The sequence below is a fragment of the Hemicordylus capensis genome, chromosome 1 (genome assembly GCF_027244095.1).
Source record: "Hemicordylus capensis ecotype Gifberg chromosome 1, rHemCap1.1.pri, whole genome shotgun sequence".
Taxonomy (NCBI): domain Eukaryota; kingdom Metazoa; phylum Chordata; class Lepidosauria; order Squamata; family Cordylidae; genus Hemicordylus; species Hemicordylus capensis.
The window spans coordinates 159,218,697-159,246,330 of NC_069657.1; the positions used below are offsets into that span (position 1 = coordinate 159,218,697).

A 27,634-nucleotide genomic window follows, 5' to 3' on the forward strand; every position below is an offset into this window, starting at 1 on the left:
GAACAGCATGTCTTTCTCTAGTACCATTATATGACTTGCATCGTCCACAGTAATTTAAGATTTAAAGAAATGATGTGAGCTTCAGTGAGGGGGGGCATTTTAAAATCTTGTCTCTGGGCCCACTCCAACCTTGTTACGCCCCTGCCTTCAACTGTACCAAATTTGATCCAAATTGGTTCCCACTTGCACCTCACACATTAACATGTCTGCCATCTTGTGTCAGGGTGGTTGAAATCATTATAAACTATGTCCAAACTATGTCCTTGAGCCATCCCTATGTGTCCCCACACCTGTAGCAAATTTGGTTCAAATTAATTAAGCGGTTCACAACTTAGCCCAATTGCACCTCAAATGTTCATGTGTTCATCTTGAATTGGAGTCAATGACACCGTCATAAACTATTCTGTTGAGGTGTCCCAATGTTTCCCTACAACTGTATCTGGCTGTACAACTGTTCATATTTGTCCAGGCATTGTGAAGCTGATAGTGAGGGACAGACACATGGACTGAATGCCGGGTGATGTCATAAGCCTACTGGAACATAGGCTAAAAAGTACTTTGTAATATACTCCTTGGATGTCACAAATTTGAAGTGACATTAAATGCATCATTGTTCTGGGTTTTTAATTTAAAAACAACAACAACAGCGTCTCCTCTCTGGAGCAGCCTCTGCAACAGCCATGTTGCAGGTTTAACCTTTTCCTCTGTCCTGATATAGATCAAGTCCCCAAAGTTACTGTTTGCCCAGCAGGGAACTACTATGGGAGCAAATAGCAACTTCCGGCCATGCCCTCACAGAAATGACAAAATAGCAGCTTTGGAGTTTCAATCCAAAACAAGATCATGGTGTAGGGGAAAGGCTTAAATATGCCCCCTGTTGTATTCTGACTTGCAACCTTTCATGTTTTGTTAATTTGAAATTTGTCCCAGTGGGGATCCTATAGAGAGTGTGGGGATTGGAGTCAAAAAGAAAAGGCAGGGAAATGAGGAGAAATGGGAGTTGTTTCTGAAAAAAGCTTAGTTAAACAAACATAGGTTTGCTTTATGTTTATGAAGGAAGTAGCTATAAAACATTTGGTGATGAGATTTTGAACCCACTATGTGTGTGAATCTGCAAAGCTCGTGAAGTTTCCTACATCCTCATTCCATTGCATTACTGGCCCTACATTCCTGAACTGCTGCATTCTTCTGTTGCTGTTGCTGTTGCTGCTTCTTTCTCCAGCTTCTTGACTTGCACAACTCCTGAAGGTACTTTTTCATTATCAATCCTGGACTCTGCTGTTCACTGGATGCCCACTGCAGCATGGCTCATATCCCACACCACCTTTTTTCTTGTCCACCACAGGAACCTGCTCTTCTCTGGAAATGATGGAGGTCCTATTTCTGCAATTACCTCCTCACCATACAGACCCCTGATTTTACTCCAGGAAAGCAGAAGGCTATATTGCTCCACTACCTGGGCCCTGAAGGCCAACCAATATATAATCATTTGCCCTTTCCTGCCAACTTGGAAGGGAATGCCAACCCTTATGAAGCTGCTCTTCAAGCCTTAGATGATCATTTCAATCCTACTTTGAATGTGATTGCTGAACATTACAAGTTCTCTTCTAGAGCCCAACTGCCTGGTGAATCTATCGATCATTATATCACAGCATTGGGTGCCTTAAGTGTAACCTGTGAGCTTTCCAGCTTTACTGATTAAATTATCAGGGATCAAATTGTTATGAAAACAAAGTGCTCCAAACTGCGTGAAAAACTGCTACTGGAGTGGAAACTTATTTTGGATAAAATTATAGAGATGGCTAGGAGGGTGTAAAATGCATTTCACTGTGCCAAATCACTCTCTTTGGTACTCCAAAACCAATCTCCTTAAATCCAAGCTATTCAATCCAAATCCTTCAAAACCCAATCTTCTCGTATGGCACTGCCACAGAAAGTGGCAACATAAGAAAGGAGTAGCTACCAATGCTACTGATGTGGAGACTGCCCACAAAGCCAGTGCCAGGAGTATCAGCAAAAACATCCGAGAAATCAGCAATTATATCAGCATATGGGTGCCTCATCATCTGTAATATGGGTTCCGTGCAATTTGGGTCTAACACTATCTGTAGATCTTTCTGATGTTTCCAGCCCAATATTGAGACTCCTTTTTGTGACATTTTCCCTTCTGCAGTATGTCCTTTGTATTCCAGAATAGCAATGAAGTATCCATTTATGGCAATAGGGGAACCTCCATATCCTCATGGGTAGATGTCTGAAGGCTGCAGGTACAGATCTGATGTAGTAAGGAGTTTCTTGTAAATTAAACGGAAATGATAGCATATGGAGAACTGGAATCAGCCATCACTTGCACTTCATGGCCATTAAGTTTTACTTGACAATGTGGAGAAGCAGGCCCTGAGTCTGTCACGCTTAAAACTCTGTCACTAAGTGGTTCATCTGCTTCATCCTTATCATATAGTAAACCATAAATGTAGTGGACAAAAGACTTATAAACCTTAGCAAAGTGTCCCCTTCTTTGCCCCTGTTGCAAGTGACCTTCCATGCAGGCCGGTGAAAATTGGCTTTGTGTAGCCTGGGAATTTAACCTGAGCTTTTACCTGGGTAAAAGAGTGTGAGTGCACCCTTTTGCCCAGGTACATGGTCATGTGTATGCTTGGACTGCATGCAGCTTGGGCAGACACAGAGCTGGGTGCCTAGAGCACCTGACTCATGGGGAAATCCCTCAGTGCACCGTGCTCATTGCACAATGCATTGTAAAATAGCTGGAGACCAGGATGCATTTTCCCAATCTCCAGAACATTGTGCAGCTTGTGGCAGCACCAGTCGTGTGGATGTGCAAGCCGCATGGCTGGGATTGATCGTTGGATCATTTGGGGGAATCATCCGATCAATGGATCATCTGGGTGGAAGGTAGGTGCTATCCTGATTTCCCCAGCCCAGCAAAAGGTCATGTGAATGATGATAATGTGAAGAATGAACCCATACAATTGTGCCAACCACTTAAAGAGGAGCTTTTAAGACTGCAGTGTGCTGACATAATGGAACCTTTTGATTCATCAGAATGGTTCTCTCCCATTATTCTTGTATGGAAATCAAATGGTACACTTTGAATGTGTGTAGATTTAAGAGATGTGAACTCCAACATGGTAGTGGATTGTCATCCATTACCCAATGTCAATGAAATGCTGCTTACTCTGAAAGAGGCTCTGTGTTCACAACTATGGACTCTTCTTCAGCCTATAATCAAATTCCTCTGCTCAAAAGTTCTCTCAAATACACAGCCTTCATTACCTCAAAGGGTCTTTTACAATCCAAAAGACTGCCCTTTGGATTAGCCTCTGCAGCTCTGGTATTTCAAAGAATGATGCACGCAATTTTTGGGACTTAGGATGGCATCACTTACTTTCAGGGTGACATTTTACTGTATGGCAAAACCATTGAGGAGCATGATGTTAAACTGACAAAGTCTTAAGAAAACTCTGACAACACGGAAGCTCCAGAGCCACATAACAAGGATGCACTTCAATACTCACTTTGTGAGTATTAGATAATTTGCCTCCAAAGTCACTCCATGTAGCATTTAACTGTAATGCATTTTGATACCAACAAGCACACTATTGTAACGACTGATGCTTCTGAATATGGTTTGGGTGCTGTCTTGACCCAGCAAAAAGGAGACAAGGGACAGTTACAGTTGCCTTTGCTTCCAGAGTGCTGAAAGCTTCAGAGAAGATGTATTCTGACACTGAAAAAGAAGCTCTAGCATGTTTCTGGGTAGTGAGGCCCTTCAAGACTTACTTGTGGGACAGAAAATTCACTTTACAGTCAGACAATAAACCCCTATCTGCTTTATTTACTACTTGAGGATCAAGTTGAGTGACCCCAAGAATAGCCAAGAGGAAATCACAGAAGAGGATTAAAGCGTAGTGGTTATGCAAATAGCTTCATCCACTCATGGAGTGATCACATCTTCCGAGTGGAAAGTGGCCCTCAGTGCTGATCAAGTGTTTACTGAACTGAAACTTTACATAACCAGTGGATGGCCATGGAAAAACAGGGTACCTGGACATCTGCAAACATACATGAACATTGCGAGTGAGCTGTACTTTCTCAATGAGCTGGTGCTGAGGCCTGATCGTTTGGTGGTGCCAACATCCTTACAAGCAAAAGTGATCAAAATTGCCCATGAAGGTCACCTGGGCATGAGCTTGACTAAAAGGCGAATCAGAGAAAAATTTTGGTGGCTGGGTATGGACAAACACATTGAAAATGTAATCAGACACTATATCTGAAAAATTGCAGTGCTGTATCTGACAAATTGCAGAAGACCTTTACCACCCCCTTGACTCTAGTAGAGGATCCCAATGCTCCCTGGGGAAAACTTGGATATAATGGGGCCTTTTGATAACCAACCCACAAAACAAAGATTTGCTATTGTGATGGTGGGTTGTTATTCCAGGGGCCAGAAGTTTCATTTGCTGACAGCATTACTACAAACAAGGTGATCCAGTTCATGGCTGCAGTTTTTGTAAGAGGAGGTCTTCCTAAATAACTAGTGACTGACAATGGAACACAGCTCACCTAATTTGAAATGGAGCAATATTTGCATAACCATGGGATAAAACACAAGACTGTTTCCTTATACCATCCTCGAGGGAATGGCTTAGTGGGTAGTAAGGTAAAGTTTACAACTGGCTACTATACTACAACAACCCTGGAAGGAGGCAGTCAGGGAAACTCTATTTTCTTATCAAACTACTCCCCATTCTACTACAGGACAATCACCTTTTGAACTACTGATAGGACACAAAACTACCACCAAACTTCCCCAATGGCAACAACTGATAGGGCTTTCTATGCCATCTTACCCTGAGGATGCAGAGATTTGTGATTTGGTAAGAGAAAAGCAACAAAAATACAAATTGTATGTGGATTAGAAATGGGGTTTGAAACAACAAACATTTCAGTTGGTGGAATTTGATCAAGTACAGCTACCTTATAAATTGAGAAAGGAATGTTCCTGATATTCTAGAATAAAATAAATAATCAATATCCGAGGAGATTCTGTCATATTGGATGATGAAAAGTGAAAAATTGGTCCTTTTATTGCACCAGTAGGCTTTTTGTATGATGAAACCCAAAATCCAAGACCACACCCTTTAAAGCTTAAAAGTTTTATTCAAGGCATACAAAATGGTAAATGTGTGGCAGAAGATACATGAAATAGTAAATGTGTGGCAAAATATACATTAAAATAGAAGCATAAGCAAACTATAACATTTTAAGAAGGATGCAATGTGTGGCATTTGAAGCTACTATTAAGAGTAATGTGAATAATAAAATCCACCCCAATATCCCCTAAGCCTTTTCTATACTAAATTGATCTAAACTCCTTAACCTATACCCCTTAAGAGCAATCATATTTACCCTTCTGGCAGATTGAGGTGTTTTTTTGATCTAAAATGGCAGCAGCACAAATCTAAATTCCATCAAACAGATACAGTAGCTCCTGTTAATCGCTTTGAACAGCTCAGCATTCAAAAGCTTGCCTAAACAAATAAGGCTGGCAAAGCTTGCTAAATCTCATTAAGGAAGCACATTGGCTGACCTCCATCTGAAAGCCTCTTTCCGGAACTGTAAGATCAGTGTGATTTTGCAGAATGTTTGAATCAGCCCTGAGGCTTCTGTAACAATTATTGCTACTAGCATGGGGTCCACTTCCCTGAAGCAAGATCCTGTTCTAATGTATTAGGCACATCAATACAAAGTTGGGCATGTTTGCTTGTTTTGTGTCTGCATTAAAATGGGAGGCATGCTATCACGATTGATTGATTGATTGATAAACTTATATACTGCCTTTCATTACAACCATCCCAAGGCGATTCACACAAAAATTAAAACAAGATTATAAAAAATGCACAATTAAAATATAAGCTAAAATATAAAAACATAGATCTGACTAAAAAGATTTAACACACAAGCATAAAAGAGCCCCTGGTGGCGCAGTGGTAAAACTGCCGCCCTGTAACCAGAAGGTTACAAGTTCGATCCTGACCAGGGGCTCAAGGTTGACTCAGCCTTCCATCCTTCCGAGGTCGGTAAAATGAGTACCCAGAATGTTGGGGGCAATATGCTAAATCATTGTAAACCACTTAGAGAGCTCCGGCTATAGAGCGGTATATAAATGTAAGTGCTATTGCTATTGCTATAAAATAACCATACAAAATACAAAGAAGCAGCAGAGTCAACCATATAAAAGCTTGGGTAAAAAGTGAAGATTTCAAATGCTTTCTAAAAACTGTGATAGAGACTGAGGAGTGAACAGCCACCGGGAGAGCATTCCAGAATCTGGGGGCTGCAACAGAGAAGAGATGCTTGTGTTTTAATTTAATTTTTTTAAAAAATCAGATTTGTATGTGTGTGTATCTCTCTCTCTCTCTCTCTCTCTCAATATTTTAATGTGTCTTTTTTATAATCTTGTTTTTAAATTTTATTGTGAGCCACCTTGGAATTTTCTTAATGAAAGGCGGGGTATAAATTTAACAATAAACAAACAAACAAACAAACAAATAAATAAAATAAAGGCCCTGTCACATGTGCATGACAGCCGAGCCTCTCTCATTGTCAGCACCCTGTCACTACAGGATTCCAAGGGGTTTTATTTCAGGAAAGGACACCTTCAGGGCAAATGATAGCTTGTGAGATCTTGGGATGTTAAAGGGCCCTGGATCAGGGCCACTGCAGCTGCTGTTTTACATGGGAAAAGACAAATTTATGAAACAATGCTTCCTTTAACATCTCATCTAGTTTGCTACTCATTGATCTAAGCAGTAGCACAATTCCTGGAATGATAGACACGGACACAGACATCCTTGCCACTGTTTCAGTAGTTAATATTGCTTGCCCCTGAGCATTCTGTGTTTCATTTGGGGATGGGGATGTCTTTTCTTGGCAATGTTGATGTTTCTGGGATTCCCCTGTACCTGTCAGCTCTATATCAGGGAATTCTGGTGCACCCTTGTTACCTCCTGCAGGATGATATATTACCCGTATATTGGCAGAGAAAAGAAGGATCAGTGCTGTAATGGGTGTCCCCACTGCAAAAGGCATAGAGAAGACGGTGCATCCAACATGGTCTCAAGGCACACCAAAACTTGCTTTTTCATTCATTCATTCATTCATTCAGTGTCTATATGGATATATTTAGTAGCCCTGGGGAGTTTACAAATAATAAAACAACAACAAAATTAACAATTTATAAAACAACAATTAAAACAGTTAAAAGTTAAAATGACTTAAAATTGCTATAAATAAATAATAAAACCAATTATTCTGGCTCATTAGAATGCCCTAGCACACCATTCTGCAATCACTGGAATAAAAGGGCCAAAATGAAACATTATGATGCTAAGCCTATCATTAGCGTTGATGGACTTAAGTTTTATTTAAAAATAACAGCCAGATTGGATTCCTCTGAAGACTGAGACCATGGGGCAGAGGAGGACCTTTGCCCTACCCACCTCACCAAGGTCCAGTTCAGATCAGTCCTCTCTCTGGGCCCTGTCAGACAAAATGCAGAGCCATGGGAGCTTATAACCAAGCTTCCAAAAACAAGCAGAGAATTCCCTCTGCAGATGACTCGAGAGCAGCGTGGTTTGTTTTGCTGTCGGTGGGTTTTCTGGCCCCTCCCTTTGCCACTTGCCCAATTTGTGGCTGCTTCTTGGTGGCAGCTCTGGGAAAAACCTCTCGCAATAAGCTGAGAATAAAGCCTGGGGGCCAGTTTGGATGCAACATGATGGCAAATCTAGCCACACTTAAAACAAACACGCCAACTACACACCATGGTTTCAAAGCTCAGTTTGGCCAAATTGAACCTTGGGTGAATTTGAGAGGTGCATTCGGATGGAAAAACACCGCGGGGATTATCAAATTCAACCGAGGATCCGTGTTGTGTCTGAAACAGCCCTCTGTGTCTGCTACCTGACAACAAGAAAAGCTCTTACATAGTTGTTGTTTTTTCCCCTGTGGTAAATGGAAGCAGTGAGGGATCCAGTGATCGGGACTGTGGCAGGAAAAAAGAACAGTAAAAAGAAGAGTGCACAAATGTCATATATAATGTAGTATAAATGTAGTATATAACATCTCATATATGTTTTTAAACATCAGGAACAGTTTTAAAGCTCCCTCTTCCCATGGTTCCAATCCATTGGGGACTGTTCCCCAATGGATTGCTAGTTTTAAAAGAAAAGTCAAGCCCATCAGTGCTAATGATGGGCTTAAAGTACATGTAGTTTGACATTAAAAACTATGGTTTTTCACACCTGATTGTTGCTCTCTTCCCTGGCTCGGCAACAGTCAGGTAAGAAGGACTCACGCACTTGGTTCCACTCACATGGGTCTTGTGTGATGTGAGATTTTGCCACAGGGATGTGGCATTCAGACGAGCAGTGGGTTCAAATGAGTCACGTGTTGCAAGGATTCTAGAGTCCAATGTAACTAGGGGGCTCCCAAATCCTTCTGTGATGCTGAGATTTTTATCCCTGTTTCAAGGGTTCTTTCAATGACTGGCCTGACGCTGATTGCTCTTGGAACGGGAGGCATCAAACCCTGTGTGGCGGCATTTGGTGGAGATCAGTTTGAAGACGAACATGTAAGATTTTTGTTTCTTCTATCTGTTTAATTTCTCAGTCCTTTGATTTACACGACTCTATTAATGCATCATGAAATGGTTGTTTAAACAGATCTATACTGCACAAAAACAACAGAGTCCCTCAGCAGGATAATATGCTTTGGATATTATGCCAAAGTTTCAAAAAGCAGAGATGTGCATGACTTGCTCATCTTCTTTCCGCATTTCTGGTTAACGTCAAAAGCCTCCCAGTTATAGTTCAGGAACTCAAAGGAAAATACCAAGTCAGGCTGTTCTTACAAGCAGCCTAGGGCAGCCCAGCCTGGATTAGGCTGCTTGTGTGCAGCACTGGTGTCCGTGCAGATCCTGGCACTGCCTACCTGCTTAAAACGACTTTGTACCCTGGACTTGAGCCACAGTAAAGTATATGAGCATGCCCTTAACCCCAGCACTGGGGATGTGTTTGTATTCAGGCTGCTTGCAGCCTGAGCACACACAGGGTTGGGTGTCTAGGGTGCCTAACTCCTGGGGTAGTCCCTCGGAGTACCACGCTCGTCACATGCTGCATTGAGGGATATCCAGAGGTTGGGGAAATGAGTCCTGGCCTCGAATGATCCATGCTGCATGGAGCTGTGCAGATCATAGGTGCATGTAGTGGCATGTCGAAAACCTGGCAAAGGATCATCTGGGGAGAAGGTAGATGAAACCCTGCCTTTCTCCCCACCGCCTTCCCCGCCCCAACAGGGATCGTGTGAATAGCCTAAGAAGCTCTTCACACGATCCGTGTGAAGAGCTAGCAGGCTATCTGCAGGGAAGAAGGGTTTTACTGATTGGATTGGGTCTGAAGGGTTTTACTGACGGTTCCCTGGGCGGGTGGATCGCCTGCCCAGATGAGCAGCAGCTCTCCTGTGGGCCGCTTGTGCCTCGCTCAGCCGTTCCGGGGGTTGGGCTCAGGAAAGCCCACCAGAGCCCCAATAATGCCCCACCCTGCCCCACCCCCCAAGTGTGCCAGCCGTGGCTGCAAGCAGTAGCGGCTAACACCGGATAAAAAAAACTGAGGGTAAGGGAGCACTCTTCCCCTTAACCTTGTTTAAGAGGGTGGCTATTTAGGCGGGCTTGCCACTGTGGAGCCACTGGGCTCACCCTTGAGCCCAGTGGTTCTCATGAGCATGCAAAACCGGGCTGTGCTCCCTTAACCCGATTAGTATGAGATAACCTAGGTTGATTATGCCTGTGGTTCTTATAAAAGAACTAGTTCTTTTTTAAATTTGGGACATCACCTAGAGATGTGCATATCAGGTGGTATAAAAATGATAAATAAAATGTGGATATAGTAGAACCACAATGGGACATAGCTGGGCAACTGCCTCCTCTTACTTCATTCATCTCCTTGATCCACCACTCACAAAACATCATTGATTCATTTCTCTATCTTTATTCTCGGACATGGCTGGAAGTGCAGCTGTTGTTACAACAAATATTTATATACTGAATATGACAAATATTTATATACTGCTTTTCAACAGAAGTTCTCAAAGTGGCTTACAAAGATATAAATTAATTAATTAAATGGGTCCCAGTCCCCAAAGGATCCATAATCTTATAAAGAAACATAAGATAGACACCAGCAACAGCCACTGGAGGGGAAGCTGTGTTGGGGCCGGATGGGGCCAGTTGCTCTTTTCCCCCTGCTAAATTAAGAGAATCGCCACTTTGAAAAGGTGCCTCTTTGCTCAGTTACCGTTTCTTTGCTTCCCCCATTTAGGGGTGGCCCAAAGGATGCTGGCCCAAAGGAAGCTGCCTCACCCATGCCCTTGGTGGGGGCCAGGCATCTTTTAAAATTGACCTTTGCAAGCTTTGAAAGTAGCATTGGGGGGAGAGGGAGCAGGAAAGAAAGAAGGGTGCCAGCAGCCTCCTCTCCTCTCTTTATGCTTCTTGCAAGCGCTGATTGAAAAAAGGTGATCCTTTCAAAGTCTGGGTCAGATCGGTCCAGAAGAGCGGCTCTAATGGCAACAGTGGGAGACTTTTGCTACTCTCCTGGTGCCCCAGTTATCTGCTGCCTGAGGTGACTACCTTACCTTGCCTCATGAAAGAGTTACTCTGCCCCACCCCAAATGTTTTCTCTAGTGCCATCACTGAAGCTGAGATGAAAGCAGCAGAGAATATCTCTGAGCTCTTGAACATTTTCTATACCATCTGTAGTGGCTTTGTGGAGATGGTATATAGGTCTAATTTGAAACACTGAGTCTAATCAATAAGGAAGTTCTGGTGTTAGAAAAAGAAGTGATGAAGTTCTTGTTTCACATAAACACAAATCTAGCCAAAACAGACTCGCCTGTATGAAGCTTAATGCTGGCTTACATAATTGCTTTCTCCCTCCCTCCTTTGTATTCCCCTAGCACACTGAGTCAAAACCTCCCTTTCTTCCCTTCCCACATGTGTTTGTACTTTATGCTCCTGTATTCATAGCTCTCTTTCTTCTGATACTTGCTCCCACTGGGCACTGGAAACTCAGTAAAACTAAAGTAGCATACATTTTTTAAGCTCATCAAGGAGTCAGAGTCTAAGCAGGACTACACACTATACACACTATATCACTAGCACCTTAGAGAATCATCTTGTGCCTCATCTTGTGTATTTTTATGTAGAGTTTTCCCATCTCAGCACACAACACACTCACTGTCCTGTGCTAAACAGATGCAAACCTAATACTGCAGCTATGAGATATTGCAAGAAACTGTTTATTAACAATCAGAGGGAGCAAGTTCTTTGGCTGTTGATTTACATGAGATTATATATTCTCTGCCCCCAAATTTGCATTTTGGCCTGTGACTAGAAAACAATATTAATATATACATATAATAAGAACAGGCAAAAGATGGAGAGGGATGTGTTAGTGAAAGAGAACTAGTGAGCGCAGAATAACATAAAACATGTAATTCAGACAAAATGTGGGGGGGGGGCTGACTATAGGGAAGTTATCAGAACAATAATCTTAAACATAACAACAACAACAACAACAACAACAACACATCCCAAGTGATTCATTTGGCTTCTTTTTGCTTTAGATTTTGCAGAATCCTATGTCAATAAATCAATTCCTTTATTATAGTCACAGACCCGCACAGTTTACAAACAAAAGCCCAACAACAACAACAAAACCCCTACATAACCTACAGGGTTATGATACAGTAATTAAGCATAAAGATCAGTTAACAATGATTCTTAATAAACTTCTGGTGAATTTTACTGGCTATTAAACAGAACTTAGCCACATTATAAGATCTCAAGTTATTCTGGTCAGTTAAAAGATAATCAAGATAAAAAGAATCTGTACAACCTGGATGACAGCTGATAAAAGGGGTTATATGTTTATGCCATATATCTTGGTAAAATTGACAATAGAGGAGCACGTGAGATGATGTTTCAATATCTCCCAATTTGCTGAAACAAGTACGTTCTTTGTAGGATTGGAGATATATATATATATCTCCCTCCCTCCCAGGACTGCTGTTTACAAGGCGTTGCATTGTGCCTGTGTCAAAGCTCTGCGGTATTTTGGCATAGTTATCTGGTTTAGGTATCTGGCAGGGCTGAAACTCAGAACTTGGTTGCCCAAATGGACACCAACAGGAATAGAGCCCTGATCAATTTGATGCTCCATATCATACATTCTTTGTCTGAGTTTTACCCTGGCATTTTCATACCCTAGAGTTATCAGTGCAAAAGGGGAGAAACCATAATGATGCAGCCTTTCCTCCAGCTCACTATTCCACCTGGAGGTTTTTCACACATGGCTTTATGCCCCGGGGTATCTGAAGAGCGAATCTGCTCTGCAGCAGATTCACAAGATGTTTACTTTGGGGGATTAGTTTGACAGTTCACATAGCTGTCAGCTCCTCCACGCACTCCCTGGCAGATCTTTTTCCTGTTTGTTCACACCTACCTGGTCTGGGTTTTCCCTCCAACACAGAGGAAGAGGCGAGACAGAGAGCTTTTAAAAAAATAGTTTGACAGCTAAGAGCGCAAGAATGAGTTGCCAAACAGCTGGATCAAACAGCAAGACACTTAACATTTTGTGAATGACTGCTTTCATCACATAATGTTACCACCCCCACCCCCACCACCCTAACGGAATCTAGACAACAAAGGGCTCAGGTTACATCCATTCTGCATATCTAAAGCTTAGCAAGACACACAATTCGTGTTCTGTGCTTGTGTTTAACTCAGGAATCTCCCCCCCCCTCAACAGAGTATCACCAATCTGCAACAACAACAACCCCCCAGCACTTACAATCACATTTCTGCTTGTCACAAGCCATTTAAATGCATCAGGTTCCTGCCAGGAGAAATGTCTCAAGGGTTAGTTTGAAGGAGGGGGGAAATATCAGTTGTCCAAACTGGCAGGTCTGAGCTGCACTATGTGCCAAAAATAAGACAGATTTCACACCTTCTCTGTGTCAAGTGCTGATGGAAAGGCTAGCTTACTGAGAGTTGCTTTTGTGACAGTACACAGGTATCCTAACTAAGCTGACTTCTCTCTCAATGCATGACACAGCCTCCCCTCCCCCAGCGCTTGCAATTGCAAATCACTCAGAGCAGACCATACTCCTGAATTACTGCCAATGGCCAATCTACACATCAAAGAAGATGTCCTGTGGCATTCTAGAAAGCTTGGTTTAAAAAAAAAAAAGAAAAGCTGCCACAAATAGAGGATTTTTTTTTTTTTTAACCCCAGACATAATTTGGGCCAAGCTAGAATGCACAGTAATTTTTAACAGTGATTCAGGGAAAAGCAGTCGGTTGTGTACTGGTCCCTGATAGCCCACAGAAAGATTGAGGTAAACAAAACTAATATGTGGACTGGCACACTCCAATCTGGAGTGGATTTGAATTAAAATCCATGTGTGTAAAGCCTCCAGGAGTGATAGATATCCTTTAGCACAAGTGGAGCTAGACCTGCAGGGTGTAAAACCAGCTTCAGCCACAATTCGAAGACATATATATCTATGCTTTGGCCTCTACTTTAAGCAGTCCTGCTTCCAGACAAAGGGCAGCACTGGGCACACACCAGGGTACCTGAAAAATGTTCCTCAGTAACTTAGATTGCATGGCTTCCACCTTAAAGAAGTTAGAGCACATGCCAAGTTGAGCTCCATATAGGAGCTCTGTTTGTACTTCAGCCAAAAAGAGTTTTATCACAGAGGGGATAAATTGGGCTCCCCTAGAGCAATGGAAAGATTGAATTGTGCATGCACTCTTGTATGCATTCCGCCTCACATATTCTCTGTGTGCAACCCTTCTGCCTGAAGACTGGAATATTGCCAAGGTATTTGAAATACTTAACCTATTCTAACCTGTGCCTATTTGGTAACCAGTTCTGAATCTCTGGTCTCTTTGCAAACACCAGGATCTTAGTTTTGTTATAATTAATTTCTAAAAGTTGTTTTTTGCAATAGGTAGCAAGAGAGCACAAAGCTCTTCTTAGACCTATTGGAGTTTGTGAGAGAATGACAGCATCATCTGCATATAGGAGTATAGCAAGATGTCTGTCTGCTAAGTCTGGGAAACATACCAGCGGGTATTCGAACTAGCAACCTCTGGGATCAGGTCAAAAGCATATCTAAAGTCAACAAATCCTGCATAAAAAGCAGAGTTGGATTTGGAAGTATATTTTTCTACTAGGTGTTGTAGTATTAAAGCAGGGTCCATAACAGAACGGCCTGTGCGGAAACCAGTTTGGTCTTCAGCCAGGAGAATCCCATGTCCGTATTGATTCTTGCTGATTAGCAAAGGATCTTTAGCCATAGGGACATGTAGATCAAGCAGACATTCCATCCACATCACCTCTCAGTTAAATAGTTCTTTGCCAAAGTCTTCCCTCCTTGATAAATGCGTTCTGATATGCTGCTCAGCCTCTTTAAATGTCCTTCAGATTGTGAATATAGTCCCTCTCTCGTCACCTTCTTGCCCCACAACAGGTTCCTGGGTCAGTCTAAGCTGTGCCTGCAGATTGGATGCCCTGCATTACTGTTCATCAGGGATATATTCTGTCAAAGCAGCAGGGTTGATTCGCTGAAGTCAGCCAGTAATTCCCCTTTCTGTTCATCATCCCAAGCACTTGTATATGGCATGATCTCAAACTGAGGCAGGCAGAGGGCCCCTGTCTGATTCGAGCAGGGTTGCATAACTTTGGGCCTACAGCTGTTGTTGTTGGACTACAACTCCCATCATTCCTTACTCTTGTTCACTGCAGCTTGTGATGATGGTAGATCCAAGAACCGCTGGAGGGTCAAAACTGTGCAGGCTAGTATCAGAGACTTCTGAATTACTCCCACTGCCTCTGAGGCACACCAGCTGTAGTGGCCAGGCCTTGGGTTTAGTTTCTTTCAGATAAAGAGAGCATGTGTATTATTTGTTTTATTTAGAAATACACAAGCAGAACATAAATGGAAACAAACAGGCACTACTAAAAGGCAGCAGATCTGCAAACTTGCATCAGGTCCCTGAGAGAGAATTTCAAGATAACCCTTCAGTTATTTCATGGCACTCTCCACCCCCTGTCACTATCTCCTAATTAAAAACTACCAAATCGTTATTTTTCACACACAAGTTGCCAATCACTCATTTCAGATCCCGCTTTGCAAATTAATTGCCCATTCAGGAAACATCCACTGCCATTAAAGCACATCAAAATGCCTTTCTCAGATCTCGGACTCTGATCAGGCATCACTTTAGGCAGAAACATTATCCATTCACAGTAGGCCTATCACACATTATATTCAACACAGCTACAGTCTGTGTACAGTATACCCACATACAGATCTGTATGTGTGTACACTTAATTATAATCTTATTTATTTGTTTATTATTTATTTATTTTTCTATGTAAACCTCTTTGAGAAATGTATATAAATATCTGTAGTCATATACCACCATTTTTGGAAGGGCTATACTGCCATTTTTGGAAGGGAGATATAGAAATTGAACAAACAAACAAATAAATAACTAAATAAATAAATAATATATTCAACACATACTACACTTCCCATCTGTCCCCTGTCACCTTGAGAGGACCAGTGCCCAGGTTCATTTTTAAAGTGAATGCATGGAAATTCACACAAATCATGTAATGTCTGGATACAGCTAGAAATCAGGCAGCACACTCCAGACCCATAAGCCTCTTTCTTTCAGTACTTGTTCCCAGAGTAGATGGGCAGATGGGTTGCTAGCATAATGTCCCTTAACCCCATTAAATATTTATTTATATACCACCTCATACAAATGTCTCGTGGCAGTTTACAAATAAACAGTAAAACCAGAATTAAAACCAATATCAAAACAGTTAAATTTTTTTTAAAAAAACACACCCCATTAAAACAGTTTTAAACCATCAACCAGTTTAAAACAGCTGTAACAATAACCCTGAAAACCAACGGCTTGAGCGAAAGCTTGATTAAGTCAATGCATCTTGAGCACTCTTTTTAAACTTGTTAGAGATGGGGAAGCTCTTACCACAGCAGGTAGTTCATTCCAGAGCCTTGGGGTAGCTATAGAAAAGACCCGATCATGAGGCTCTACACACAATCAACGTGTGGAGCCAAGGAGGGTTCGGTGAGGAGAGTGGGCTTAGCACTCGAGCAGAGAGCCATCCCTGGGCAGCTGGATCGGCCACCCACACAACTACCGGCTCCATCACGGAGCCGATAGGGGTGGCAGGGATTGGGGGCCGCCGGCCCTCGGAAGTCCCAGGATGCCCTGTGTGAGTGCCTGGGACATTCTGGGGAGATTCCTGGTCAGGGGTCTACCCATGTGTCGCCGCAGCATGGAGGTGCTCCACGGTGACACACGATCAATAAAATGGGGTTAGCAGAGCAAGTGCTCCACTAAGCTTGTTTTAGGAGAGGGGTTCTTAGGTGAGCTGGCTGCCGTTGAACCATGAGGCTTACCTGCGAGCCCGGTGGTTCTCACGATGTGGGGAAACCGTACTGGACTCTCTTAGCCTGGTTTTCCCACATCGTGAGAATAGCCTCCCTGAGTCGCCACCAGATAGGCTGGGGCCAATTGCAAGCGGACCTCTCTTGAAGATCTAAATAGGTGTGTGTGTGTGTGTGTGGGGGGGGTCCTGAAGGAGAAAGTGTTCTCTTATATACACTGAGCCCAAGCCATTTAGGGCTTTATAGATAATCACCAGCACTTTATATTTTGCCCAGAAACATATGGGCAGCAAAGGTAATGCTTTTAAGATAGGAGTAATGTGGACCGGAGTAATCCCTCCAGTGGCTGTTGCTGGTGTCTATCTAATATTCCTTTTTTTAGACTGTGAGCCCTTTGGGGACAGGAAACCTATCAATCAATCAATCAATCAATCAATCAATCAATTAATAGCTATGCAAACTGTTTTGGGAACTTCTGTTGAAAACCAGTATATAAATATGCATCATATAAATATTCATCATATATAATTCCTCCCGCTTAGAGGAGGAGGAGTCTGCAAGTGACACCATCTGGAATCTCCTCAAGAGGTAGGAGCAGAACCACTGCAAAACAGTGCCTCCCATTCCCAACCTTTGCAGACAATCAGCAGTCACATTCCCTCTGTGACTGGCAAGATGATTCCCAGTTACAATTCCCAATCTGAGATCATATATCAGTCCAACCAAGGCAGTCTGAATCCCATAGCCTGCCTGAAAGCCAGTTTGAAATGGGTCCAGATAATTTGTTTCCTCCAAGATTGCCAAAAGCTGGGAAACCACCACCCTTTCAATTGCCCAGACCAACCATGTAAGGTTAGAAACTGGACTATAATTGCTTAAATCTGAGGGGTCTAATGTAGGCTTCTTCAAAAAAAAAAGAGCTCATAATTGCCTCCTTAAGACAAGGAGGCATTCTGCCCTCCCTCAGAGATGCATTTATGATGTTAACAAGGCCATCTTTAAAAACCTCCCCACCAAATGATATAAGTCAAGTTGGGCAAGGGTCGAGAGAACAGGTAGTAGGCCACACTGCTCCAAGCAACTTGTCCACATCCTCAAGAGTCATAATTTGAAACAGATCCAGTCTAACCATGCAAGAGGAGTTTCTGGACACCTCCCCGCCAGACTCTGCCTGCCATCATACAGGTATCCAGGTTGACCCGAATGCAAGAGATTTTATCTGAAAAAAACACTTTAAAAAGCATCACAGTGGGTCAAGTTGGAATTCAAGGAAGTAGGCACCTGAATTAGTTTCTTCACAACCTTAGATAGCTATGCTGAACGTAAACTAGTAATCAGAGATCAAATAATGCTACTATATTAATAACATCTTAGAGATAAGTATTTTTCTGTAAGATCTCACATCCCGGTACAAAATGCGCTCACTAGCCTGCTTAACTTAGGAGTGCTAAACAGATGGCAACATAATAGTAGTACAGCTTTAGGATATTGCAGAAACAAAATAAAACAGAACAAATCCTGTTTATTAAGTATTAGAGAAGCAGTTCTTTGGATGTTGATTTTCCACGAGATTATGTGTACTATATCATCCTGAAGTTTGCATCTTGGCCTGTGTCTGGAAAACAATATGAATACATAAAAATAAGAAGAATAGATTTAAAGTACACAGAAGGACTCTTTTTAGGCAAAGAGGGCTGGCAATATCAGAATAATGTAAAGCATGTAACTCAAAACAAATAGAAATGTGGTGGTTGTTTTTTTTTTTAAAAGCAAAGAGAAATTGTAATTGAGAAATTGGAAACCTTCTATCACTTATCTTACAGCAGCAGTGCCTGAGGGTTATATGATTCCCATAAGTGCAATATTATGAATAATAATAAGTAGTAGTATTTTGTAATCATCTTATAATTAACAGCTAATTAGTATGTGATTATAACAACAAGAAAACACAGCACTTGTCTTCAAAATGCTTTACAAATTTCAGCTAATTAATCACAGCATTCAGGCAGCTCTACCTTCCTGGCTTTAGCAGATCCCCAGCGGCTGCTACAGGCTAATGGTTAACTGAGCCCAGGGACCTTTGAATGTTCCACTCCAACATTCCAAACTCTGAATGAAGAAACAGTTGTTCTTTTTTCTAATGGCCTTTGTCTTGGAAGATTGATATTATATGTCCTCTGCTCCAGTCCTCTATCCTTAAGCAAGACATACTACTGCCACTTCATAGTCTTTTACAAGAAGTTTTGAAAAATGCAGTGGTGTGAGTGCACTCACACATCTGCTCTTATCGCTTCTTGCAACATATGAAAAGGGAAGTTTGTGTGCATCTGCTCTGCAGAGAGATGTGTAGGCTCAAGGTTAGGGGTGTGCACAGACCGGTTCACGGTCAAACCTGTCCGCCGTGAACAGGGCAGTTCAATTGGTTCAATTGTGAACCGCTCTGAACCGATTTGAGCTGGTTTGTCTGGGTAAGCCGGTCCAGTGAGTTGGTCTGATGAATCAGTTCATGCACACACCTAATTTCTTGAGCCTACACATCTCTCTGCAGAGCATTTGCACAAACTCCCCTTTTCTCATGTTGCAAGAAGCTTCAAAGGTAGAACTGTTTAGGGTCATTCTCCTATTCTAGTACAGTATTTTAAGATCAGGGGTGGATTACAGTAAATCAGAATATATATTAAGGGAAGTAGTAGAAATTTATTTATTCATTTATCATATTTATATACCACCTGATATGAGTATCTCTAGGTGGTGTACACAATTTAAAACAATATAAAGCAGAGTAAAAACAATTAAAACAATTTCACAGGATAAAAAAATTAAAAACAATGTCATAGAACAATTAAACAGTTTTTAAAATTAATTTCAGTTAACAGGCTGAGAGAACAGGTGTGTCTTGAAGATTTTCCAAAAACCAAACAGAGATGGAGATGTTCTTGTTTTGACAGGGAGCCCATTCCAAAGCCTCGGGGCAGCCACAGAGAAGGCCCAGTCCCAAGTTGCCACCAAATGAGCTGGTGGCAAACGTAACCGGAACTCTCAAGCTGATTGCAATAGATGACAGGGTTCATGACAAAGAAGGTGCTCTCTTAGTGCCAGTTTAAAGCTTTATAGGTAATAAGCAGCACTTTGTATTTCGCTCGGAATCTTATCGGCAGCCATTGCAATTCTTTTTAAATCGGTGTTATACAGTACCTTTGGGTTGTTCCTGAGATCAGTCTGGCAGCCGCATTCTGTACCAATTGTAGTTTCCAGACTACATACAAAGGCAGCCCCACATAGAGTGCATTACCATAATCAAGCCTGGAGGTTACCAGGATATGTACCACTGTTTTAAGGTCATTTATCTCCAGAAATGGGTGTAGATGATGCATCAGTTGAAGCAGATTAAAAACACTCCTGGCCACTGCCTCAACCTGAGAAACCAGAGTGAGTTTGGGATCCAGGAGCACTCCCAAGCTACATACCTGATCTTTCAGGGGGAGTGTAACCCTATCCAGAATAGGCAGATCTAAACCATCTCTCGGGTTCCAACTCCCCACAGTCAGTACTTCATTTGGATTCATTCAACTTCATTTTGTTATCCCTCATCCAGCTCATTACTGCTCCCAGCCAGGCATTTAAGGAGTTATGCCATTTCCTGATGAGACTGATATGTGAACATGCAATTAAGAAGTGTCATGTAAATTCTAGGAATAGATTTACATAGTTGTTATTTCTGTAGGAATCACCATGTATGGTCAGCAAGGCTCTCCTTAGGGGTGATTGGGGTTAATGGGGGTTAATTCCAACTCCCATTAGAATTAACTGGAAGGGGGCCCAGAACTGGCTGATTTGCCCCAGGTCCTGTACCCAGCCAAGGCTCTCTAAGGACAGCCCTGATGGCCAGGACATAATACATGCAGGTATATACAACTTTTAAACAAAATGTACATGCAGTAAGCAATCCTGATTGGGGCAGGGTTTCCAGATAGGTGTATACATTTACATGCATTTCTAAAAGATCTGTACTTTCTGTGAGTGAGGCCATAACTCACTGGTAGAGCACTTGCTTTGCAGGCAGAAGGTACCAAGTTCATTTCCTGGCATCTCCAGATAAGACTGGGGATAGCCCCTGTATGGAACTCTGGAGAGGTGTTGTCAATCAGTATAGGTAATACTGAACTAGATGGACCAATGATCTGACTCAATATGAGGTAGGTCCATAATATATGTTTGCTGCAGGAAACCCTATGTTTCCCACAGAAATTGTACAATTGCCCCAACTCTGCAACCAAACTGGTATACCTAAGAATTTCTCTGGTCCATCCTGAAACGTTAACAAGAACATTTTTGCTAATGGAGTCATTCCTACTGCACATACTCCATGTGGCAGGGAAGCCATTTTAACTGTCTGCCAATCAGCTTGAAATTGTGTTCTGCAGTTCTGGTCATTCAAAACCCCCTCCAAAAATTCTGGCTGCCACACAGAAAACCATTGTGCATTTGGGAAACCAAACACATGTTGCTTTAAGATTATTTATTAATTAGTTTATTTATGATGCAAGAACTTGGGGCGCAGCTGTGCAGAGTTCTAAAAGAGCCTGTGGTGATCAGACTTCATGGGGACGTCAATGATGGTTTATTCCTGCCCAGGCATCTTTAGGGATTTTGAGCCTTAGGAGATTTTCTCCTTTTGTTGAAGCCCAATGAGATCTCTGAATGTCAGGAGTCCATGGTGTCCCTTATACAGCTCTCAAGGAAGTTTGTCCATAAGTGTATCCCAACACAGAGCAAGAATTACTGTTGACACAGTTTTAAGACTACAAGCTTAGAGAAGCCAGCGTGGTGTAGTGGCTAAAGTGCTGGTCTAGGACCGGGGAGACCCGAGTTCAAATCCCCATTCAGCCATGAGACTTGCTGGGTGACTCTGGGCCAGTCACTTCTCTCTCAGCCTAACCTACTTCACAGGGTTGTTGTGAGGAGAAACCTAAGTATGTAGTACACCACTCTGGGCTCCTTGGAGGAAGAGCAGGATATAAAATGTTTTAAAAAAAAAAGCGCTCCTTGCTTGGGACCTCAAATCAAATAAGCATCTTCAAATAAGCTGTATGCCAAGAATCAGAAGTGACTCTACTAATGAGTTATGCCCCCCCCCCACCACAGAAAGTACAGCTCTTCTTATAAAAGCATTTAAAATCTCCAAGACATTGTTGGAAACAGATAAGACCTGGATGGATAACAATACATTAAAACTTATGGAGATCTATCAAAAAAACTAAAAGTAATCCCTCATTGCGTCCACCAACCAGCTTATTCACAGCCACCAAAGGAGAACTTCTGAAAAAGATCTTATAATTCCAAGCATTGCTCAGGCATTAATAGTTAGAAATCTCACAGGGCTCTGTAGAAGCCTTGTGGGCATGTATCTGAGCCTCCCACCATGGATTGTGCAGATAATGCTGTAGCCATGGGGATGGGGCTATAGCTCAGTGGTAGAGCATCTGCCTTGCTTGCATGCAGAAGGTGCTGCTGGGTACAATCCCTTGCATCTCCAGATAGGGTTGGGAAAGACGCCTGCCTGAAATCTTGAGAGCCACTGCCAGTGTAGACAATACTCAGCTAGATGGTGAAGATAATACCGAGCTAGATGGACTAATGGTCTGACTTGACTAGATGGGTCAATGGTCTGACTTGGTATAAGGCAGCTTCTGTGTTTCACTAGGTGGCCTTAGACAAGCCACACCTACTCAACCTCAATCCCTCATCTGCAATATAGGGATAATAATAATTTATAGGGTTGTTGTAGGAATTAAATCATATATATGAAGAACATTACATAGTAGATAACCAGGGGTGTAGCTATAATTGAGTGGATGGGTTAAAAAAACCCCAGCCCCCCCTAGTTCCTGAGGGCCCCCTAGCTCCACCCCTCCTTATTTTCTTCATTATCTTTTTCTGTCCAAGGGGCCATCAGGGAGAGGAGTGAACACAGGCCCCCTCTTCCCTAGCTATGCCCCTGTAGATAACATCCTAACAAATGCTGTCTGTGTGCTTCTAACCACAGTAAGTGAGCACACTGAACACACTGAGTAGTAAATGAGCAGTAAGTAACAGCAGTAAGCACAAGCCTTAGCACTTTCAAAGCCTGGACAGTTCAGCACAAGAGCGTTATTATTTTTTCCACCCTTCACATGCTCTAGAATGCTGTTTGACTCATCATTACATGTCCCTGGAGGCTGTATGATCCTCGGGGACGTGTTTCCATTGTCAAAGAATGCTTCTGCAACATGGGGAGAGTGGCAAAAATAAACATGCTCTTGAGCAAGAGCATCAACACTTTGTAAGTGCCGAGCAGGCCTGGTCCTAGGGATATCTCACCACCCTTGCTGAGAGGGCCGGAGCCCTGCATGTACCTGGCAACCAGAAGTGGTGTATATGTATTGGCAGGGTTGGAGGTGGGAGGAGCTCCTCCTCCTCCTCCTCAGTCCTCAAGCTCTAAGCCACCATACACGTTGCCTCATCAGCACCTGGAGTCTGGCACGAGACTACACCGGGCATGCGGCTCACATCTGCCTGAGTGCTGGAGGAGAGAGTGAGCAGCTAGCTGGCAAGTGGATAGACAGGCCACCGCTGCCTTCGCTGGGGCACATACTCACCGTTCCCCAGTCTGGGCCTTGCCAGGTGCTGCCACCACCTCCTTCTCCCTGGTCTCCTCTGCCGCCTCCTCCATTGCTGTTGCCTTGTCAGTGAAGAGGCCCAGCAGAGGCAGCTTGCACAACAATGGCTTCTGGGGAATGAGGCTTCTCCTTGGTGTCTCACACCTCTGCAGCGACATTCCCAGCCAGGCTAGGCATGGCATCCACCTGTCTCTCACCCACAGTTCACTGTGACCTCCATCTTGGGCTGTCCTGGGACAGCTGGGGTGCTGGTGTCCCTTAAAACCTGATGCCCTGGGCGACTGCCTGGGTCGCCTGTATGGACAGGCTGGACCTGGTGCCGATGCTGGCCTGTGCGTGTCCTGCTTTTAGGAGCCGCTTCAGTCAGGATGTCAGCCACTGTCTAAACATTCAATATTATTCTAAGGTTACAAAAGTGGTTAATAGATGGGTGTAATCTGGCTAAGAGGGTAAAGCCAATGGGTGGGTCCTGGAAAATGTGGCCAGCACTATTAGTTCCTTAGTAAACAAGTAAAGAATCAGTGTGAAAAACCTTTTGCAGAAACTTATTTCTTCAAAGTAGGACCTTTCTACTTATTTTTGTTTCATATATTTCTGAATCTCTGTGTTTATAATTAGTCATCCAAAGGTCAGATGTAAGAACAAAATTACATTTGCTATATTTAGTGTGAACACAAACATTTTTGTACATACTAATTATGGTCCTCCATACCTGTGACAGCGCTTATGTTTTATTAATGAACTACTGAGTAAGCACTGGCTTTGACTAGAGAAATGTGCTAAACTACACTTTCTTCCCAAGGGGATTATATTCCTTCAAGCTGAAATTAAACTGCTTCATTTAGCTGAAATAACTTATCCTAAACTGTCACCACTTTTTAAAATTCATATACCACCCACATTTTGGGCAAAGTGGTCTCCATAACCAATACTACACATACAAAGAGTAGGTCTTCAAGTCTGCTTACATTTTCCCACTTTAATAAGTGATCTCTAACTTTGGTGACAGAGAATACAGATGGTCTGAATTCTCTCAATCCTGGTATTTTATCATCCAAATAACAATTTAGCTTCAAATGACATGCCCTCCTATTATTATCTCTTGTTTACACAGTCAGACAGGTGTTATTGACTGGTTTGTTTTATCCAGACATCGAGTCCTTTCCAAGGACCTGGGATGCCTGAATTTTATTATCAATATTGTTGTTATAGATATCGTCGCAGAATATAGGCTGTTTCCAGTAAAGTTGCTTTTTGTAATTGGCTGATGGTGATTTCTGTGGCCCCTGTGGTGTTGAGGTGCTCTTCAAGTTGTTTTGGTATTGTACCTAGGGCTCCAATTACTACTGGGATTATCTTGGTCTTCTTCTGCCTCAGCCTTTCATTTTCAATTTGTAGATCTTTGTATTTTATTTTTTCTATTTCTTTTTCTTCTATTCTGCTATCACCTGGTATTGCTGTGTTGATTATTTTGATTTGTTTTTCTTTCTTCTCAACTACAGTTATATCTGGTGTATTGTGTGGCAGCTGTTTGTCTGTTTGTAGTTGGAAGTCTCATAATATTTTTGCACCTTCATTTTCTACAACTTTTTCAATTTTATGGTCTCACCAATTTTTGACTACAGGTAGCTTGTATTTTTTGCAGATGTTCCAGTGTATCATCCCTGCTACCTTGTCATGCCTTTGTTTGTAGTCAGTCTGTGCAATCTTTTTACAACAGTTGATTAGGTGGTCCACTAGGGATGTGCGGACCAGTCCGGTGGTCCGGTCCAGGGGTTTGGGGGTTCCGGGTCGAACTGAACCACACACTCCCGGTTCCGTAGGACTGGAACCGGACCGCCGGGTCCGGTCCGGCTGGTCTGCGAATTTTTTTGTTTTTTTTAAAAAAATTAAATTAGATGATAAGTACCTTTAGCCCCTTTGGGGGGGCTTGCTGAAGCCGCGGGTGTGTGTGTGTGTCCACGCGGGTTCCCTCTCCCCCACTGGCCTTCCTCATCACTGCTGAGGCCCGCCGCGGCTGGGTAACTTGAGCATTTTCAGCCCTTTCGGGCCTCCGTAAGAGCGTGCGGCCGCCATTTTGGTGGCCGCCATGCATGTGCCAATGCCCTCTGCGAGGCCATGGCAAAATGGTGGCCGCGCGCTCTTATGGAGGCCCTAAAGGGCTGAAAATGCTCGTTACCCGGCTGCGGCAGGCTGTGGCAGTGATGAGGAAGGCCGGCGGGGGGAGAGGGAACCCACGCCCGTGGCTTCAGCAAGCCCCCCGAAGGGCCTAAAGGTACTTATAATCTAATTTAATTAAAAACAAACAAACAAACAAACAATTCACAGACCGGTCTGGGACCGGACCGGACGGTGTTCGATGTGTTTCAAACCGAACTGGGCCAGACAGTTCCATGCACACCCCTATGGTCCACTGTTTTATCTGCTTCTTTACAAAGGCGGCACTTTCTGTTTGTTGTTGATTTTTCTTTTTTTGCTCTTTTGCATTTGTTCTTAGTGCCTTATATAAATTAATATTTATATACCACTTTTCTACAAAAAAACTTCTCAAAGTAGTTTCATAGCAAAATGAATGACAAAAAGAATGAGAAAATGGTTCTCTGTCCCAAAGGGGCACACAACTAAAAAGAAACACAAGAGAAGCAGCAACCATTGGGAGCAGAGGCGCTCTTACCCCTGCACTTCTGGGCCAAAGTCCAGGGCCTCCACAGCCTCTGCCCCCCCCCCCCGCCAAGTCCTCTTTGGTCTGTCCCGGGTGGTGTGGTTGCTTGTCCAAGCATGATGATGCTTAATTTGCAGGGGGGAGGGAGCATCCAAAGGCCTTTAGGTTCAGGCTCCCAAATTACCTAGGTGCACCCCTCCTGTATTCTACCAAAGACAACCACAGTGCTCTGTGGTCATCAGGAGTCGACACCAACTCGATGGCACATTTTACTTTACCTCTGTTTGGGAGGGGCACTGTGTGCTGGGTTGAATATGGATAGTTGCTCTCCCCCTCCTAAATATAAGAGAGTCCTCACTTTTAAAAGTTGCTTTTGTTCAGGCACCTTTTAATTCTCAAGTATTTTTTGCAGAACTGTTTGTTTTAGTTAGTCAGTTAGTATATTCATATACTCCCCCAAACGCACATCTCTGGAAGTTTACAACAAATAGAACGTAAAACACCAATTAAAACATTAAAACAATTTAGAAACAAAATCATAATTTACAAATCTAATTAAAAGCTTGAATGAATAAGTGTGTCTTAGGAATCTTTTTAAAGATTCTGCTGTATGCTTAAAGTTTAATTTCTTTAATATATAAGATGCTGGAGGAGTTGGAGTTGTGAATCTCAGAGTACTTTTTTCTCACTTCCTTTGAGCAAAACTCCAAGACTACTGGGATATTTTGGTATTGTGAACTGAATATTTTACCACCTCAGCTGCACCTAAAGATCTGCTGCTACACCTCTTAAATGTTATTGACAAGAAGAAATCCATCCAGGCAGCAGAGAACTAGTCCTGTTATACAGGAGCTGTGAGGCCAGAATTAATTTGCATGTTGAATACATTATTACAATCTACAAAATTCCAGTGGTTTCATGAAATAGGGAATGTACTGGTAATGGAAGATATAATGCACCTGATTAAAGTGGCCCAAAGTCAGGGCAGTTCTGCAGATTTCACACACACAGGGGTAAGGTTTTTGTTAAAAAAAATAAGGCTACTTATTGAAAATAAGGCTACTTATTAATTAAAATAAATTACTCCTTACAGATCGTTTTCTTCTACTAGATTTAAACAAATCATTTGCAATATCGCCAGCCACATCTGGTGACAAAAATCCAAATAATTCTGATTCGTTGAGATTTAGATGGAGGAAGAGCCAAAGAATAACCAGCTCTTCTCAGAGTTCTGCAGATTTCCTGCAGTATAGGCTTCTGTTTACAGCTTGTTGAAAATCTGTGTTCTTTGCAACTGAAGGGCTAATGGAAGACAATTGATTTCTATATGGATTCATTGGTGTGTTATGCAGCTCAATGTTTGGCGGAGAATTGATTTGCTTTCAAAGTGGCTCTCGTATATGATTTTTCATTGTTAGTTTATAGGCACGATAGTGTCATTTAATCCTGCATGGTTATAATACCCACAAGGTTAACTGTTCATAGGTCATGTTCAAGAATGTTGTAACTGATGACCTATCAGTTTGTCTCTATAGGCTTTACCCATGGGCATTCCTTTATCCAGGATTACTGTTGATCTGTAAAAGAGAGTTATACCTGTTTTGTTTTGTTTTTTAAATGTCCCAAATCTTTTCCAGTTGTGCTTTGCTTTGTATGTTTCAACACTAAATAGCTCTTTCTCTTGAATTGTTTGCTGTTTTTTTCTCCATTGCCTTTTCTCCTAGTGGAGTTGTAGCTCAGCAAC

General features: G+C 42.5%; 1 protein-coding gene across 3 annotated transcripts in view; it reads left to right on the plus strand.

The window, feature by feature from the left end:
- SLC15A2 (solute carrier family 15 member 2) overlaps positions 1-27,634 on the plus strand; it is a 128,429-nt gene that overhangs the window by 23,215 nt on the left and 77,580 nt on the right. For all 3 annotated transcript variants that reach the window (XM_053283550.1, XM_053283561.1, XM_053283542.1), the window contains one exon: positions 8,554-8,653. In XM_053283550.1, coding sequence (XP_053139525.1) covers positions 8,554-8,653 — 100 coding nt within the window. The remainder of the gene's footprint in view (positions 1-8,553; positions 8,654-27,634) is intronic.